This window comes from Anneissia japonica, unplaced genomic scaffold (genome assembly GCF_011630105.1).
Source record: "Anneissia japonica isolate Jap-2015-1 unplaced genomic scaffold, ASM1163010v1 scaffold165_len1371125_cov188, whole genome shotgun sequence".
Lineage (NCBI taxonomy): Eukaryota > Metazoa > Echinodermata > Crinoidea > Comatulida > Comatulidae > Anneissia > Anneissia japonica.
The window spans coordinates 134230-152468 of record NW_022697648.1 but is presented as its reverse complement, the minus strand read 5'-3'; the positions used below and the strand labels follow the sequence as shown (position 1 = coordinate 152468).

At 34.8% G+C, this 18239-nt stretch overlaps 2 protein-coding genes across 2 annotated transcripts; one reads left to right on the top strand and one right to left on the bottom strand.

Annotated features, from left to right (window-relative positions):
- Positions 1–529: 529 nt before the first annotated feature.
- Positions 530–10886, bottom strand: LOC117102261 (transmembrane protein 127-like). The gene is made up of 4 exons (XM_033242486.1): positions 10755–10886; positions 8437–8894; positions 5513–5683; positions 530–3346 (listed from the first exon to the last, which is right to left on the bottom strand). Exons 2-4 carry the CDS (start codon positions 8741–8743, stop codon positions 3036–3038), a joined length of 789 nt encoding a protein of 262 aa, XP_033098377.1. The 5' UTR covers positions 8744–8894; positions 10755–10886; the 3' UTR covers positions 530–3035.
- Positions 10887–12161: 1275 nt separating this feature from the next.
- On the top strand, positions 12162–17963 carry LOC117102260 (ornithine aminotransferase, mitochondrial-like). The gene is made up of 9 exons (XM_033242485.1): positions 12162–12258; positions 13272–13474; positions 14006–14230; positions 14562–14785; positions 14970–15092; positions 15283–15411; positions 15561–15674; positions 16117–16261; positions 16581–17963. The coding sequence occupies exons 2-9, from the start codon at positions 13300–13302 to the stop codon at positions 16742–16744; spliced, it is 1299 nt and encodes a 432-aa protein (XP_033098376.1). The 5' UTR covers positions 12162–12258; positions 13272–13299; the 3' UTR covers positions 16745–17963.
- Positions 17964–18239: the final 276 nt, after the last annotated feature.

The window sequence follows — 18239 nt, the reverse complement described above, 5'->3', positions numbered from 1 at the left end:
GGGGGGGGGAGCCAATAGCCACAACCCCTCCCCCTTGTCAGGTCGGGAACTCCCTTCCAAATCCCTAAATTGTCAGAGTTTAAGGGTTCTGGAACACACCCCTGGCCTCGTCCACTTGCTCGCACAGTAAATATTACACCCGTCCCCCTCCCCACCCCCACCGTTGGGAACATCGTACCTTCACGTCACGCAAATCATGGTACAACCACTGGATAGAATAGTATTGATAATGGTGTTGCTTTCATTTTAGAGGTTGGGGCTTATTCAAGTGCCACTACATTTTACATTTGGCATAATTTAGCATAATTTCCCATCAGCTCTCAGCTAATTGATTTGCATCACTGGTCACAATGAAAAGCGTGTGCATCCAGATCATCAAACGACGAAAAAAGAATGAATATCACAACCAAAAAAAAAAAAAAAAAGGGGGGGGGGGGAAGACTTCAGTGAAAATAACGAAATTATGGTCAGTTTAATATGGAAAAATTATAGCACCAACTTAATGAATAAAAAGTTTTGTAAGGCAATATTGATATACGAAATCTTTATTTTGTAATAGTATTAAGTATGATATACAGTATATTATCACACATCCTATATAGGATCTGTGGGTATATGCAAGGTATTGTTCTATTATAAGAATAAGAATCAACATTAGTTTGTCCCACAACCTGGCATTATTAACATATTGTACAAGTTTGGATTATGAATGTTGTAATTCAGAAATTACAATTACAAAAGTATAAGAAATTATTATATGGGACTCAAAAATTTGGTAATCTTTGGATTGTCAAACTGTATAAAAAACACAAAAAAATTGACTGCCTTATAACACCCATTTACAGATCCAGGAGAAATTACTGTCAATAGATACCACCACAAATTAATCATGGAAGATCATGCGACCTACCCTAACATTTATCTGGGTTTACTTCATTTAAGCCCAATTGGATAAGCCCAATTGGATGACTGTAGCCTGGTTTCCATACAATCGCTACACACTATCGACAACAGATTTCGGTGATTTCGGAGAGCCTTCCCGATTGCGTCGGGGATGGCTACGCAGTACAGTACAAAAATTGAACTGAAAACACTAGTGACAGTGTAGCGATTTTATGGAAACCAAGCTATACTCAAATTTGTGCTATCCCCTGCTCTGCGAGTACACTTGAACATTTGAAGTATTATGTCAAAACTTTCAAAATGTTATAAAAGTAAATATTTAAAAAAATATGTATACAAATATATTTTAGTATATGTCCTGCAATTTCATATAATTCATAGCATAAACCACACAATTCTGATTATCATGTCTCAAAATAGTAACATTCTGAATTTTTATCAAATCAGTTCTCATTCCAAATTTAGTTAAATGATCTCTTAAAACATCTCTGCTTTACAAATAGGCAGTGGTTATTATTACACCACTCAATTCTGAATTCTGATTGGCTGTTTAATATGTATGGTTTAGATTAGGACATTAAATCAGAAATCAGTAGCAATAACCACTGCCTCACAAATAATTTGCTATTATAATATGTCACATGACTAAAGCAGGACAATATGCCAGAAAATAAAAAATAAATGAATAAATAAAAAACATATACAAATGTATAGTGTAATGAACTAAAAAAAAAAAAACCAAAAAGCAAATGAAAACTAACTTCATTAGGCCCAAACAATTGTTGAGCTGCCCAAACACAGTGACATTTAGAATTCAGGGTTTGGTTTTTTACTATTGACCCGGGCTTAATTCAGTGACAATCATTACTCTCTCAATGAACATTGGTTAATAAAATGGTAACCACAAGAAAAAAAATATCAAAGTTAAGGTATCAAATTTAATATCTAAAGATTGAAAATTGCCTTTTCAAACACCATACAACCATTTTGGTTTCCTTGGTAAAAAAAAAATCTTTAGATTTTGTACAAAAAACAAATACCGCATACTGTATATTTGAATAAAATGCCCAGGGGCGTCTTTTGTTGAGAAGGGTTTATAAGGGGGCGTTTATTCAAGGGAAGTGTTTTTTTTTGGTGAAAAATGGATACATATATACTCAAATAAATGTCTTTTAATTTCACTGTAAATGTGGAACTACAGTACAACACCTAATTATCAACCAAATGTGTTATTGCATGATCATAAAGACTTATTGATCCTAACCAGGTTAGAATAAATATAAATCAACTGGAGTAGAACATTAACATAATGTGTCGAGAATGTTATTGCTTCCATTTGTTTTTTGTATTCATTTCGGGTGTGGGGGGGCATTTATTTGAGGAAAAAATAAATGCCCCGGGATGGTTATTTGAAAGAGGTGTTATTCCAAATGAGGCTCTGGAAGGGGGAGTCTATTTGAGGGGTGTGTTTATTCAAATAGGGGCATTAAATTTGAATAAATACGGTAAGTAGACCTTGGACTTTCAAGATCTTTAACTTTTTTTGGGGGTATGGCTTGGGCACCACAACCTTTGTTTACTCTTTTGTCTTATGACAATATCTTGTATTACAACAGAATGAAAAAAATATACTAGTATTTACAGTTATACACACATACATTCAAAACCAACACTCTATTGCATCAATCATCTAATTTCTTTAAAACAATCTATCTTTGTATATATTACTGAGGCTCTCATTAAAAAGAATTGTATCAATGTCTCAATTAAAATAAAGGTATAACTTTAAACAGATCAAATATTACTGATTTTAACTGATATTTGTTTAATCATAAGTAATTAAAACAACGTATGGCTAAAACAGCAAAATCTTTTTTGTAAATAACAATTTGTAATATAAACACAGATTTTTTTTTCTATACAATGATTAAATGGAAATTTATGAAAGACTTTTGTCTACAAATAGGGTAACACACCACCGTCATTTTCTCATTCAATTTTCCTTTCATTATTTGGAGTAAGTGCTAAAGCAAATTGTAAAAAAATATTTAAAATCTGTTTCAGTCCATGTAAATTACATAATTCCTTTTAAATTCTTGATCTGAGTCTGATATGTTTAACCTCCAGATCTGCTAAGGGGTGTATGCAGGAGGCGGGGGTAGCTCATCGAAATGCGGGGCACCACGCAATTCAGCTTCCAAGAAGTTGTCCCAGTCGTCCATCAGCCTCTCTCGTGGGACAACCTCGAAAGCTGAGTATCGCCGTAGAAGATTTGTTGCGGAGATGATAACTGATAGTGAGCCGGCTCCAGCCACCAGGTAGAATCCAACGTCGTATGACACAGACACCTTACTTCCTTGTGCTAACTTGTAATTATTCAATACCACCTCCATTAGTGTCGTTACCCAGTAGCAGAACCCACAGATGGTTACACAAAACAGTACTGAAAAAACAAAACCCCCGAATACATGGCTTAAGAAAATCTATGTAAACATGTATGCATTCATTAATATTCATTCATATTCTTATGATTCTTTCATTCAATCATTCATCCACACATTCATTTATTCATTCACTTTCCTTTACTTATTCGATCATTCACTCATTCATTTATTTATTCTCTCATTCATTCATTTATTCACTAATTCATTTACTAATTCCTTCATTCATTCATTCACCCACTCATTTACTTATTCCCTCATTCATTTATTCATTCACTCACTCATTAATTAATTCATGGAATGCCAGTCAATTCGAACGAATGCCATTTCAAGCGGATGCATTTAGTGCGAACTACAATAAGGGCGAATTTATCGTCACCCTATTTTTGTATTTGTGAGTGAAATAGCACTTTCGTTTGTTTTAAATGCAAAATTGTTCCGTGCACTAAAGGTCTGAAATGTGTTTGGTACTTTTTTGATAATTATTCCATGATTGAATTACAGTCTTGGCAAATTCAACTACCAGATGGCCGCTAACAAGCACTTAGGCCTATATTTTCAAACTACTGTATTGAATTGCACACATTTCATTTTATTCGTTTTTGTCTCCAGTTGGGGTTTTGTATGTAACAGCCCTCGAAATCAGCGTCGGCATTCGGCAATGCCGAGGTAATTGCTGACGCTTAGCAAGCTTACCACGGCACCAATTTGCCGAGTCTCCTTTTCTATAGGCCTAGCAAGTGGCCTAAAGAAATTTCAGCTTGTATGCACACAGAATGTTAACATTTTTCAGTTTATTATTGTGTGTAAATTAAAATTAAACATTTAATTTAATCGTGTAAAGTAACTAATTTAACAACGCCAAGTAAGACGTGCTTAAAAACCAGGAATTACCACAGTCAAGCCGATAAATGTCACTTTGATTGATTGATTGATTGATTGACAATGGCCCAAGCATGTTGTTGTGGCAGGCAGCAGCGAACGATGAGGGCGTGGAAGATTTTTGGTAGATTCTGGCCTGGGTACTCTATACTGTGACATATGTTCATTTTAAAGCAGCCGTAAAATTAATAATTAACTTATACTATTATTATAATATACCATAATGTTGCCGTTTTTACGACATAAACTTCAATACACAAATAAATTAAATATTGTTAACAATTTGTTTTACCTGCTTCAGAATGGTACGAACTATAAACATTACGTCATTAATGAAGAGAGCAAACACATGTTAAGCTCAACGGTGGCATTGAAGGGAAAAATGCTTTTTTGGCTTAGGACAAACCCTAGATAATTAAATAGGCAGGTCTAGAATTTGATCGACGTTAGGCCTAGTCAGGTGAGCTTTTGTTCTGTAGCTGTTGTTTGATGTAGTTCGATGATAGATAATCCCTTTTAACTGTAGTTAGGGCATAAGTTAGAGAGACATTAAAAAATGCAAATTGCTGACGTAGTGCCCAGACAAGTGCAATTTACGCCGGCAGTTTTTTGCCGAGGACTTATCGTCCCAATTTCGAGGGCTGATGTAATAAAGCAAATTATATTTGTAATTAAATAATGTTGTGTATTTGTAGGCCCTAAATTTACAATTAATACTGTATGTAAATGGGAGTAACTTTAATTGTAATTTATATTCCCTAGAGAAATTCAAATTATATTTACATATCTAGGTGTCAGAAGGTGCACAAATCATTGGTGTAGTAGTGTGACAACTATTAACAGTACAGTAATAATAATGATATCATATTACCATTTGTCTATAGTTCAAAACCCACATTTTCACTTAAAAGCAAGTGGAAAGAATAACAATTACGAATGACTAAGAATAAGATTAAAGATAAATCATTATTTTTATGAACGTAGTTATGTTCAACTTCTATACATCAGGCTATAGGCTTCTCCCCTGGCTCCAAGGCAAAGCTTGAGCCTCGCTAGCTTTTTGTTAGCTCAAAATAGGAAATTTTTAAGTAATTCGTACACAACTCGCACAGCCTGTTGTTTGCCTAAGTGGATCTTTTCCCGCTCGAACTACGGTAGCATCCGATCGAACTGGCATTCCTCGAAGTGGCACCTGCTCAAATTGACTGGTTCCCTTCATTTATTCATTCATTCACTCATTCATATATAATATATATATAAAACATTGTCAAAAACAAATGAAACACCTGTGATTATGTTTCCAACAGAATGCCTCCGTATTGTCTTCACAATGTGTTTCATTGGGCCGAGAGTATCAAGGAAAAACGCAATAAGACTACTGATGATGGAGAGGAAGATGAAACCGATATTAAGTCGCATAATAGTCACAACCTGCGATGTGATACAGTATTCCATGGCTGCAAAGAAAATGTGCAATAAAGTTATAAGGGTGAAATCATATGATTGACTATTTTCATCATGTATAAACTGAATTTAGCAAATTATTAATTCAAATTTCAATACCAAAACACAAAAACAATTATATATTGTAACAAGTGGGCAAAGTGCGGCCAGCAGCCTGTCAGTGAATTTTTTTGCGGCCCGCGGCAATGAATTAAAAACCCTATGTTTTGCGGCTCGTCACCAAAATTGGCTAGAAAACACCTTGTTTTTTATGGCCCGACACCAATAATATGTAAAAAGAAACATTAAAACTGAGAATAAAGGTGATGTGAAAGCTGTGATTGGAGGTATCCAAGTTTGGGTGCGGCCCTCAGTGTTAAATCAAAAGTTCACTTCGGCCCTCCGACCTATTTTTATGCCCACCAATGCTGTAACAGTTTCAAGAATACTAAATACAAAAAATATATTTTATTGTCCCCAGACAATGTATGAAAGTAATAAGGATCATTTTGTTTGGGAGAGAGGAGGTGAGGGGAAGGGAGTGAGGGGAAGGGGAGAGAGAGGAGGTGAGGGGAAGGGAGTGAGGGGAAGGGGAAATTCATTGTTTTTACAAGGAACTTGTTTGAAAGGAAGGATGTTTGAAAAGGAAAATTTTCAAACTTTTAATTCATACATATACAATGTATTTTTATATACACTGAATACACCTGCATCTAGATATTAAAATAATTTTTACAACCCTTTTAATCTCCAATGAAACATTCAGGTAACAGATAAATAATGCAAATCTGACAAAGTGCAATAATGAAAAAAGGTACAGTATTATAATACAGTAACTGCTGCAGTTAACATTAGAAGTGAGGTAACTAAATCAAGAACGCCCGTTTCTACATGGGCGTACAGAACACAAAAAGGTAATAATGTATATAGAGCATCTATTTACACTAACAAATCAAGCATGAAATCAACCATAAAAATATGAGGCCTGATAAGAATGACAAAGCACATACACTATAGTGCCTTAATTTTTTTCTTACAGAGTAAATTTTAAAGTGCTGAAACCCCAATTTTAGGCCCATTAAAACTTCATTGTGCTTTTCAAAAAAGGCCATTCCTTCCATGCTATGGCTACCATATTGGCTGTATCAGGGAAATAAAAACAGAAATAGAGAGAGGAACTAGGTTACACAGGCATTATATTTGCTGTGCAGGACTAATGCTTAGTCTCCACAATCGCTACATGCTATCACCGATAGCTTTCGGTGATGGTGATTGGTCGCTATTTTGAATATTGTAATGTTATTGTTTATGCATAGAATCTGCGAAATAAAAGTTTATATATTACCCAAAGTTAAAAAACATGGTTGATTTTGGCTAAGTGCTGCAATGAAATAAGGTATGCTGTGCATATTTGAGATTATATTGAATAGACTTCGGGCCCTTAACCCTTACGCTGCGTCATGCGTTCCCCCGGTACTACCGGGGATAATCAGACATGGTTGAACTGCGTACCCTGGGGGAATGAAAATAATTCTTTTTAAAATTGTTCCAGTACTACAGGCGCGATCTATAGTTGTTTCTATAAACTAGAGGTGATTTCTACTGAATTATATGTAGTAATGAATTGTTGCAAAACTCATCTTAGAGCGATTTTTCTAATTTTTTTTTTTCACAATTCTGCCGACAAACATGGATTTTGTCTGTTTTGAATAAAATGATGAAAATAATTCAAACTATTGATTTTTAAAAATTCATTTTATGTATCTTCACCATTATCCAATGAAAAAAAACAGCATGCCGTATGAATTTTTATCTTTTTTTTTTTACAGATTTATGAAAAAGGGGATTTCCAATATGGCTGCCCCAAGATCACATGACCACCTAATTAAAAATTCCAAATTTCAATTTATTTTTCCCCATAGGCCAACCTCTTTCTCACCCCAACAAACAAAAACAATTTCAAAAAAACCTATTTTAGTATTTTTGTTTTTGGCATTTATTTCAAAATAATCTTCTTCCTAAAAACAGCCCAGCACAGGGGGTGTACAGTATTTTCCTGCAGTAGTGAAAGGGGTTAATCAAGATAAAATAGTACTTAAAATGCCTAAATTTTTGGGACTCTGGATCAAACAACTGGTTAAAGAACTACAGTAACTGTAAAAACAGGATGAAGTCAATTAGGCTTATTATACAACACAAAAATAGGTTAAGAAAAAATACCACTCCAAATAATAAGTAATAAGTAATAAACACTTTAGTGTACAAAGTGCCACAATAATACCTTCAATAATTCTATGCACTGCAAGTCAGTACACTTACCATTTATTAATCACAATACTGTAGTACATAATGAATTACTGAATTTTTTATAAAGTATCGTACTGTAGGATACCATCCATTACTTTGAGTAGAATACAGTACAAAATATAATGTTAAGAGTTGGGTAAAATAACAACAATCATCTTTTTATGTACACGTCCAAGTATAATTAAATATTATTTGAACTTGAACAAGAGGTAAGGAGGGGGGTCACAAAGAGTATGTTTACTTTCATAAAAAATGATGAAAAAAGGATCACCCCACCACCCTCAAGGGAATTTATTTTAAATTGAAAATTTAAGATTTTTATTAAATAACTGGTTTTTGCAACAATACACAGGCACATAAAGCACCAAATATCCATGACAGAATTGAATGTAAAGTGATGCAATAGTGTCAACTAATTTTGGTTGTGGAAATATATAATATGATACATTAGTCTACTTACATGGTGCATCTTCGACATGTGGGGTAAGGAATTCATAAGCCCCGATGTATTCCTTGTCGCATTTGCCACCGTGGAGTCGGAACCATTTCTGCTCCGCGAGAGCAGCAATGAGGAATGCAATGACAACCATGCCCATAATAGCTGCCACTAAGTTCCGTTCTGTGATCTTTGGTCGGATTTGTCTGCTGCGACGATGTCTGTGATGACGATGTCTTCTATGGCGATGTCTGCGAGACCTACCAGAGCTTGATGATGTACTAGTAGTAGTTGTAGCTGGGGTTGTGCTGTTACTATTGCTGCTTGGCATGGTTGTTTATTCTTAAATCAATACTTTTTAGGGTCAAAGTTCAGAATACAAAATAATCCAGGAGAGTAATTCTTATGTTAATCTTTCAGTTATTTTGATGCATAGTTGGCATTTTGGTAAATTTAGCAAAATATATTTAGCTCCATTTTACCTGCAGAAAGAAAAAAAACCAGTATGTAAACAAATATAAGTGACCTCACCATTCCAAAAATAATCGAATTAAGAATCGGATTATGTGAACTTTTCTCATTTTATATTCTTCGCTATATTTAGTCCGATATAGATGTTCTACACAAATTTATAGTTGGTCACCTTTCGAGATATCCTCTGGGCAAATATATTATAATCAATAGTGTTGGCAAACTCCACCTATCTGCACATTTAATTTGTGTAAAATCGTTGTTACTGTACATAAACACGGACCTTTTTACTGAAATAACAAAAATCTTTTTTCTTTTTTTTTGTAATTCTTTAGGTACATATTCCTATCTATAGGAGGCTTAGGATAGGCCTTACTTCAAAGAATCAAATATAAATTGGCCCTAGCCTAGGCCTATTGACTGTCTGGAAACCACAATCAATAAATAATTAAATTATGCACTTGTCAATTGTAGTCCTGCCCCCCCCCCACCGGACCCGGGCCACAGTGGGGCACTAGCCGGGGATGTACACATACTTGTGCCCCCATGGTGCCGGGACGTACCTAAAATTTACCCGTAGATGTAACAGGCCTCGGAAATCCCGGGAATTTTACACGTAGTAGCCGCGGTTTCGGGGGATTAGGCCTAGCCTAGGCTAGTGCTGTCAAACTGGGTTTGGTCCTACCTAGTCTACACTAGGACTAGGCATTCAGTCAGCAACTATTGTGTTTTGGTAATTAAAAAATGGCCTACCGGTACTTTCGGCCTACCATCATGGTTTCATTTATTATAGATCAGTGTATAAATTACTTAATAAAAATGGAACCAAACCACACAACGATGAGGACAGAGGTGGCGGCGTGTGTGAGTGTGTTGCGTGAAAATTTGTGAACTGTGAATTTGACCTAGTTTTGCGTCAAAAATACGCCAGTACAGTACATGAGCCAAGGCAAGGAAATCTGTTTCTACTACATGTAATCATTTTCTTATTTAGGCCTATTTCTGTTTTGATATTAAATAATTAATTATATCAATCAGTTACAGTAAGTCAATCAATCAATTATTTTCTTTTTCTATGATCATTTCCTTTTTTCCATACTTTTCCAAACTTCCATGGAATTCTGCTTAGTGATACTCATGCGTAGTGCTTCCATCAAGCAAGCTCATCTCCTTGGCCTAGCTCCTGCCTAGCTCTCACATGCTTCTCCGATTCAGACCTAGGCTAGATCTTCAAGTAGATCTTATCATCCAATCATTTATTAGCGGGGCATTTTACCAAGACTACGGCGGTAAGTGGTGGGGACTTAGCCGTGGATGTACGTTAAAACGATGCCCCGCATAGCATTGCCAGGAGGTGGCCGGGACCTTCACATGCATGTAACCGTTTTGGAAACTCCATTACCAGCTAAGCTCCCACTAGGCCCGGGTTCGGGGAGGCCGGGACTACAATTGACAAGTGCATTAGTTTAGCCTAGGCCTATCCTCCTAGTTGTTAGGCCTATATACTTTCTTAAATTTATTTATTTAGCCTAGGAGGACTAACTAGAGTCCTACATACTGTAGCTTTCTCAAATCACCAAGACTAAAGCAATCGCCACATACAAGGGAAGCAATCTACTGCCTGTTAGGCTAGACTCAGCCTTACCAGGCTCCCTGCCAGGGTCTCGGTCTAGGCCTAGTACTAGTAGGCCCTAGGCTAGGCTACAGAGTACTACTTATCGGACTACTACTATAGCCTATCTAAGCCTAGCAGTAAGTAGTACTTAGGCCTAGCCTAGGCTAGTTTAAATCTTCTAAATACTACATTAATTCAAACAACTATATCAACATATGAAAACAAATCACATTCTTCAAGTAACAAAAATGCTTACGTTCATATTTTGAAAGCCAATTTTTCTAAACACAAAGACTATAATAGTTAAAATAAATTCCACTTCCTTTATTTTCACTTTTTTGGCAAGTCTTCCCTTCTGTGTTTTTTTGTGTATGTCGTTGTTTCGCGCAGCAGCAGTAGCGCTACAGCATATAGATGGCGCTATTGCGATTCTCTATTATTTTCATCAATCATTTTTCTTGCAAGTACCGTCGCGCGAATAAGCTTAAAATATTTTTTGCACTTTCTGAGGGGCGCTTATTCAAACGGGGCGCTTATTTAAACGGGGAGCTTATGAAAACAGAGTGGAAATGGGGGCGCTTATGGAAATAGATGAAAATCGAGGGGTTCTTATGGGAAATTATTAAATTAAAGAGGCACTTTGTGAATGAAAAAAAGATTATATAAGGACATTCCGAATGGTGGTCAGAAAAGATAATCGTCCAGAGATGGCCAGCTCATGACAAGAATGCGTGAATATTTACATAACAGCAAAATAGCAGATGCTAGTGGTTAGCTTGTTGGCCATCGGCCGATTGAGATTAGCAGGATTGCAGGATCATTGTATTTTTCTTGAAAACTCAGATGAGAGTGTGCTAAACTTAAGGTCGTGGGTGGGGGGGGGGACAGGAGTAGGACTAGGCATAGACAAATATGTAAAAAGAGTAAAGTTGGAATATACTGTCTGCCCAGGGATCGGAGCTCTCATCTGTCCAAGAGAAATATCCTCATTTTAATATTGACCGAAGAAGAATGTGTTTCCACTCTACAGTTCAAATCATGCCAACAACACAGTCCCAGGATTGATTGGATTATTGACTTGCTAAAAGGCGCTTAAGGAAATTTTTACCTCAGGAGGGGGGGTTATTTTTTTAATCTTTCTTTATCTCGATGTATTTCAGTATGTTTCTTATGTAAATTGTAAGTGGAGATTATTTTTCGCTGTTAGTTTTGGAATGAAAATTATGTACTCTGGCTTATCTAAAAGTGTGACTAGCTCTAATATTTTAACACCGTTATTCACTACATTATTATCATGGTTGTTTTATCAGATTAGGTCGATTTTCTTAAACAACTTTAGCATATCAACTTTCAGTGGGGTCCAGAGATGTCCCGAAGAGTGGGTGTTGGGGGAAGTGGGGGGGGTGTTATGGAAATTGTACGGTTTTCTAGACGCCCGGAAAGAAAACACAGAGAAAATGATTTTTTTTTAATTGTCAACCAGAAATACGGATTTGACACACCAGAGGTATACACACCTTGCAGCAAAACGTTTAATTTTGTCCAATCAAATCCGTCTCAGACTAAAATGGTCACCGCTCCTTGTCTGATTACTTTATGTATATTCATATTAGGTCTGACCAATGAGGAAGCATAATGTTGCCAAAATATTGAATATGCATTATCTATGCTCCAGCTAGTTGTAAGGGAATCTACCTTTTGTATGGCACATGTCGATTGACGTGGTGGTGTGAAATTGGTAATATTTTAGCTGGTTCAATGTATGTCAAATTTTATTTTCTGTTTTAGATTCTTATTTCATATTTATTTAAGTGTTCTGTATTCAGTGCCTAAATTCATGCATAAAATGAGCAGTTAGTATTAGAATAACAGTAGGAATGACAACCATGGAGCTCTGCCATCTGGCCTAGGCCTAGCCTACAATACAAAAACAAACAATTTTGGTCTTCCTCATTTGCTGAAACCCCAGGGGGGAGGGGATCAGCCCCAGCCAGCATGGCAGTGATACAAATACGATGCCAATGCAATGGTCAACCTCTGGATATAGGCCTAGGCTAGAAAAGTCTGACCAGGTAAAAAAATTCAGTTGACATGATAAAATGCGAGAGTGTGGATAATATAATACGCCTTTTTCACGAATCGGTAGACATCTTGTTATATGACGAACAACCCAAGTCAGTGGTGCGTAACCAACAGAAATAAGATAAGCTTTAATTCTAAATTCTTGTCCTCATGTTATCTAAAAATTCATAACTCCATAACGGAGGGTCGTATCACATTTATTTTCTTCTGGAAAATGTTTATACTAGATTATTCTACACCACTATTAGTATATGATTGAAAAAAAAATGAAATGTGGTAGGGGTAGGGAAGCAGCAGCCTAAACGCACGACCTATGCTACATATTTTAATGTATAAATAGGGCCACTTACACAGGTTGGCAAATGTGTAGGCCACAACATTGATTCATATAATTTGATATTTTATTATAAAAAAATATTATAGAAGTTATTTAATCCACCAATCGAATGACAAAATCTAGATTTATATATTTAATGCTTACGGTATACCATGTAGATATTTCTGAACAGAACTGTATGTTGAAAATGTCTCCTTCAAACCTTTAAACAAAATCTAGATTTGTTATTCACAAAAGTGACAATTATTACAGACAGTTTGTACAAAATTATATATATATATATATATATATATATTTTTTTTTTTTTTTTTTTTTTTTTTTTTTTTTTTTTTTTTTTTTTTTTTCCAATTTTAGTGATCTGACATATTTTTCTATAAGCAACATGTTCAAAAACCATATCATCCGAGGGCAACAGTTGATCCGCAAACTGAGCCGTGCTCGGAGCACTATCCCCCAGTGCGCACCGGCAACTACACCTCAGGAAGTATTCGATAGGGAATCCAAATACGGCGCGCACAACTACGGTCCAATACCAGTGGCTATCACTCGTACTAAAGGTAATCAGTCAATCAATCCATCAATAATCAATCAATCAGTCAAAATACCATTTTATTTTGGAAATGGTCTTTGGTGGTTGTGACTGCAGAGTTCTCGATGTCTGTATGTTTTATCCATAAACACGTAATTTTCATGCGTGGACAAAACTAAATTGTTAAGATAGGTAGAATCATGAATGTTAATGGCCTCTCCAGCATCTCTAGACTGCATCTCCAATATCTCAGAACAGATTAAAGTGGCTCAAAATGTTCTAGGTGGCACAGAACTTGTCAGGCACCGTATTAGACCGCTTACAATTTCTTACATTATTTCTTTCATTCTCTCTTTCGATTTTCTTCCCTTTCCTACCATTTCTGTACTATCCTGTATTGTAAACCCTTAAATTGGTTTATAATCAAGTAAAGAATTTGTGTTTAACTTGTGTTGTAAAGCATTTGCAAAAATAGATTTTTCAACCTGTATCTGAAAGTTGATAATACAGTATACCATCATATTTTGTATATAAAAGAATGTCCAATCTTTATTCTTAGGTGTACATGCATGGGACATAGACAACAAGCGTTACTATGACTTCTTGAGTGCTTACGGCGCTGTCAACCAGGGTCACCTACATCCTAAGATCGTAGGAGCCCTGAAGGATCAACTGGACATCATGACGCTGACTTCAAGAGCTTTCTACACGGATGTCTTGGGAGAATATGAAGAGTTTATCACCAAGATGTTCGGCTATGACAAAGTGCTGCCGATGAACACAGGTACAACTTAAAATATCCAGAGCCTTGATTTTATGGTTGGATGATTATGATGATAAGGATTGTATTCTGATGATGGTGATGATCGTATTGTTCATATTTGTAATTAATGATGATGGTTAGTACTGTGATTATATGATCTTGATGTGGATATTTGTGATGATAATGATAGTTGTAATGATGTTGATATTTGTTATAGTGTGATAAGTATAATTTCTTCTTGCCATTGCAAGATGGAAGATAGTATTTGTTTTGTTCATTATTTCCTATCTACTGAATGAATGCATCTTCTCAAAATTTATCTTTCTGTATGGTACCATTAAATATAATACAGGTGTCGAAGGTGGTGAAACAGCTTGTAAACTGGCTAGAAGATGGGGTTATGAGGTGAAGAAAGTACCCAAGAATCAGGCTAGGATCGTGTTTGCAAATGATAACTTCTGGGGAAGAACATTAGCTGCAATCTCATCTTCATCTGACCCTACCTGCTACGAGAACTTTGGACCCTTCATGCCTGGATTTGACATGATACCGTACAATGACCTAGCAGCATTAGAGGCAAGTTTGATACTGTTTCTTCTATAAAATTATTTTCCATTAACTAATTAGTTTTGAAAAATAAATTTAATAGCTAGTCAATGAATTTGTATAGAACGATTGTTTAAAAAATGAGCCAGCCAAAAAATAATTACAATATTTGTGGGAAAGCTGAACTGCTATTTATTTTTTTTAATCCCTACAGAAAGCTTGCCAAAATCCAAACGTTGTCGCTTTCATGGTAGAGCCGCTCCAGGGAGAAGCTGGTGTAATTGTACCGGATCCCGGCTATCTTCAGGGGGTCAGAGACATTTGTACCAGAAACAATGTGAGTAAATCGTAATCAACTTCTTGAATATATAAAACTTAAAACCAACTTCTTTATACCTAACATGAAAAAGATTTCAAAATTTTACTTTATGGTTTATAAAGTTTTTATTTATTATTAATATCTTTTTGCTATTTTTATCTTTATTCTCATAATAATTATTAATGATTTACACGTTTTTCTGTCTCAGGTGTTATTTATTGCTGATGAGGTACAGACTGGTCTGGCCAGGACTGGGAAAATGTTATGTGTTGACCATGAAAATGTACGTCCTGATTTAGTCATTCTCGGTAAAGCATTATCTGGCGGTGTTTATCCCGTAAGTATGTGAACGAATTGGAGTGCCAAAAAATTGTATCATTGTAACTGTCATGAATTCCGAATGACTAAATTTATTTATTCGTATTTAATTCAGTACTGTATATATCATAAGAATTGCATTTATATGCTTGCATTTATTTCGTGTAGGTTTCAGCAATATTAGCAGACGACGAGGTGATGTTGACAATACGTCCTGGAGAGCACGGCTCTACGTATGGAGGCAATCCTCTTGCCTGTAGGGTAGCAATTGCAGCCTTAGAGGTAGGTTATATGTACCTTAGTTTTAATGTATTATAAGCCATAAATGATGTAGTTACGTCTTTTGAATAACCACTGCTCTTGAGTGCTTTCTCAATATGTGCTGGACTGATCCTACAAAAATTGTTTAAATGCCTTGGAGTTTAATGATTCATTTACAGTTTACCAATTCGACATTCTACTCATTATCTTTTTTAAATCGTTTGTAAATTCATCACTTAATATTTTAGTGTTTTTGATTTAAGTTGCTCGTATTCTAAACCACCATTATGTTTTTGATTCAGCCTAATGTTATAGTAATAAAAATTTATTATAATAATTTGATTCAGTTTTCAGCTACAAATATTAAAATGTTGTTCTTGCTTTTTTCTACCATGAGTAACTCATAAACAGTTTAAATTTGCATATGATTTTTTTAAATCAATTTTTATTATTTTGTTTGCAGGTTTTGGTAGAAGAGGATTTGGCAAACAAAGCTGATAAACTAGGAGTGATTCTTCGTGAAGAACTTGGCAAAATGAATAAAGATATTGTGCCAATTGTACGAGGGAAGGGTATGATGAATGCTATAGTCATCAAGGAAACACCTGGTAGGTTAAGAGCAGTGTCATTATACAATACATAAATAGGACTCAGGACTCTCAGCATGTCTAACACACATTTAATTATCAATTAAAATTTACAAAGAAAGAATAAGATATAACATCTTAATAATTACGTTAGAAATTGGGATAAATGGTTTGTCAGTAAAGAATGGCGTCGGTGGAACGCTTTTTAAGAACCATAGCAATGGAGTAGTATCACATGGTATCGTGACATAAACACTGTAGTACTCTATAGTTGTCAATGTGAAAATTGACTTTATGTAACCATTATGCCTGGTATAATAAATGTCCTTCTCTTTCATAGATTATAATGCCTGGAAGGTGTGTCTGAAGCTGCGTGACAATGGTCTCCTAGCAAAACCAACACACGGTGACACCATTCGCTTTACTCCTCCCCTCGTCATCACTGAAGACCAGCTAATGGAGTGTGTTGATATTATCAAGGACACTGTTATGAGTTTCCAGTGAATTGATACTTAAATTATAATACTTTCCAGATATTGCCGTGAGCCATCAAGATTGTCAACAGTTTATTTTTATTAGACTTAAAGCTCTGTTCACACTGTCTTAAAGCTCTGTTCACACTGTCTTAAAGCTCTGTTCACACTGTCCAAATTTGTGTGATGTGCCCATATATGGGCATGATGAGGTCATATTACATACCCAAATATATAGGCATATCATATTTATTTGTCACACAAAATTTGATAGTGTACATCTGGTTGCTCTTTCGAGGTTCTTGTATGGTAAGGGAAAACATTGCAACATTTAGCGAAATGTTTCTTATAGCAGCTGATTCTGTTCTGACAGTTAAGTTTCCAGATTAATTACTGAAATAATTATTTTGTTGGGAAATGTATTTTGTAAATCTTGATTTGGACATGGTAAGATAAAAAATAATTAATAAAATAAATAGGGGAAAGAATGAAATTTGGTTAGAAAAAAACTAGAACAGAATAATCAACTTGCTGTTTTTAAGGTTTGCACTTTAATAATAATAATGTTAATTAAAAGTTTTGATGTAGTAGTTAAAATTATCTCTAATGGACCATAGCTACAATCATTGGTTGGAAAGCCGCTGGAATACCTATGTGTCAAATTGCGAGGAAGGTAATAGAGTGTCAGTCTATCTTATAAGGGCCGACACTACATTGCATGTGTATATTGTTTGCATATACATAAGTCATGTTCTTAAATAATGATATTCCTGGGATTTAATTATTGTAAATGCAAAAGCACTGTGTAAACATAAATCATGTATTTTGATGCTTGTGAAGATTGATAGATACAAAGTATCAAATTAAGGGCATTTGGAAAACTCACTATGTAAAAAATTATTCATTGTGTACAACATATGTTTAAAGAAACCTTTTATTTAATTAAAATTTAAACACAGATTGTTATCCCCTACCCCAATATAGACAACTTTGCAACTCTTTTATGGGCACTGCACCGTATTAATTTTGAAGTTGTGTGCAGATATAAGTGATAAAATCCATACAATAAGCTGGGTTCAATTCAATATTCACTTAATATTAATATTTATATGTATGGTTTATATTACTTATTTAAAATAATTCCTTTTGTGGCATTAAATATTTAATTTACAATTTAACAGTAAAACACTTTTCTGAAACAGTATATTTTCCTGCTACTACAGTAATAAAGATCAGACTATGTATAAAAAGTGTGTACTGTCTGTTGATGGTGTGGTTGTGTAACCCCCAACTATGTTATTTTGTCCTGTAAATTATAAATATACAATATGACAAAAATGTGCATATATATATATATATATACATATACATATATATATATATATACATATACATATATATATATATACATATACATATATATATATACATATATATATATACATATACATATATACATATATATATATACATATACATATACATATATATATATACATATACACATACACATATATATATACATA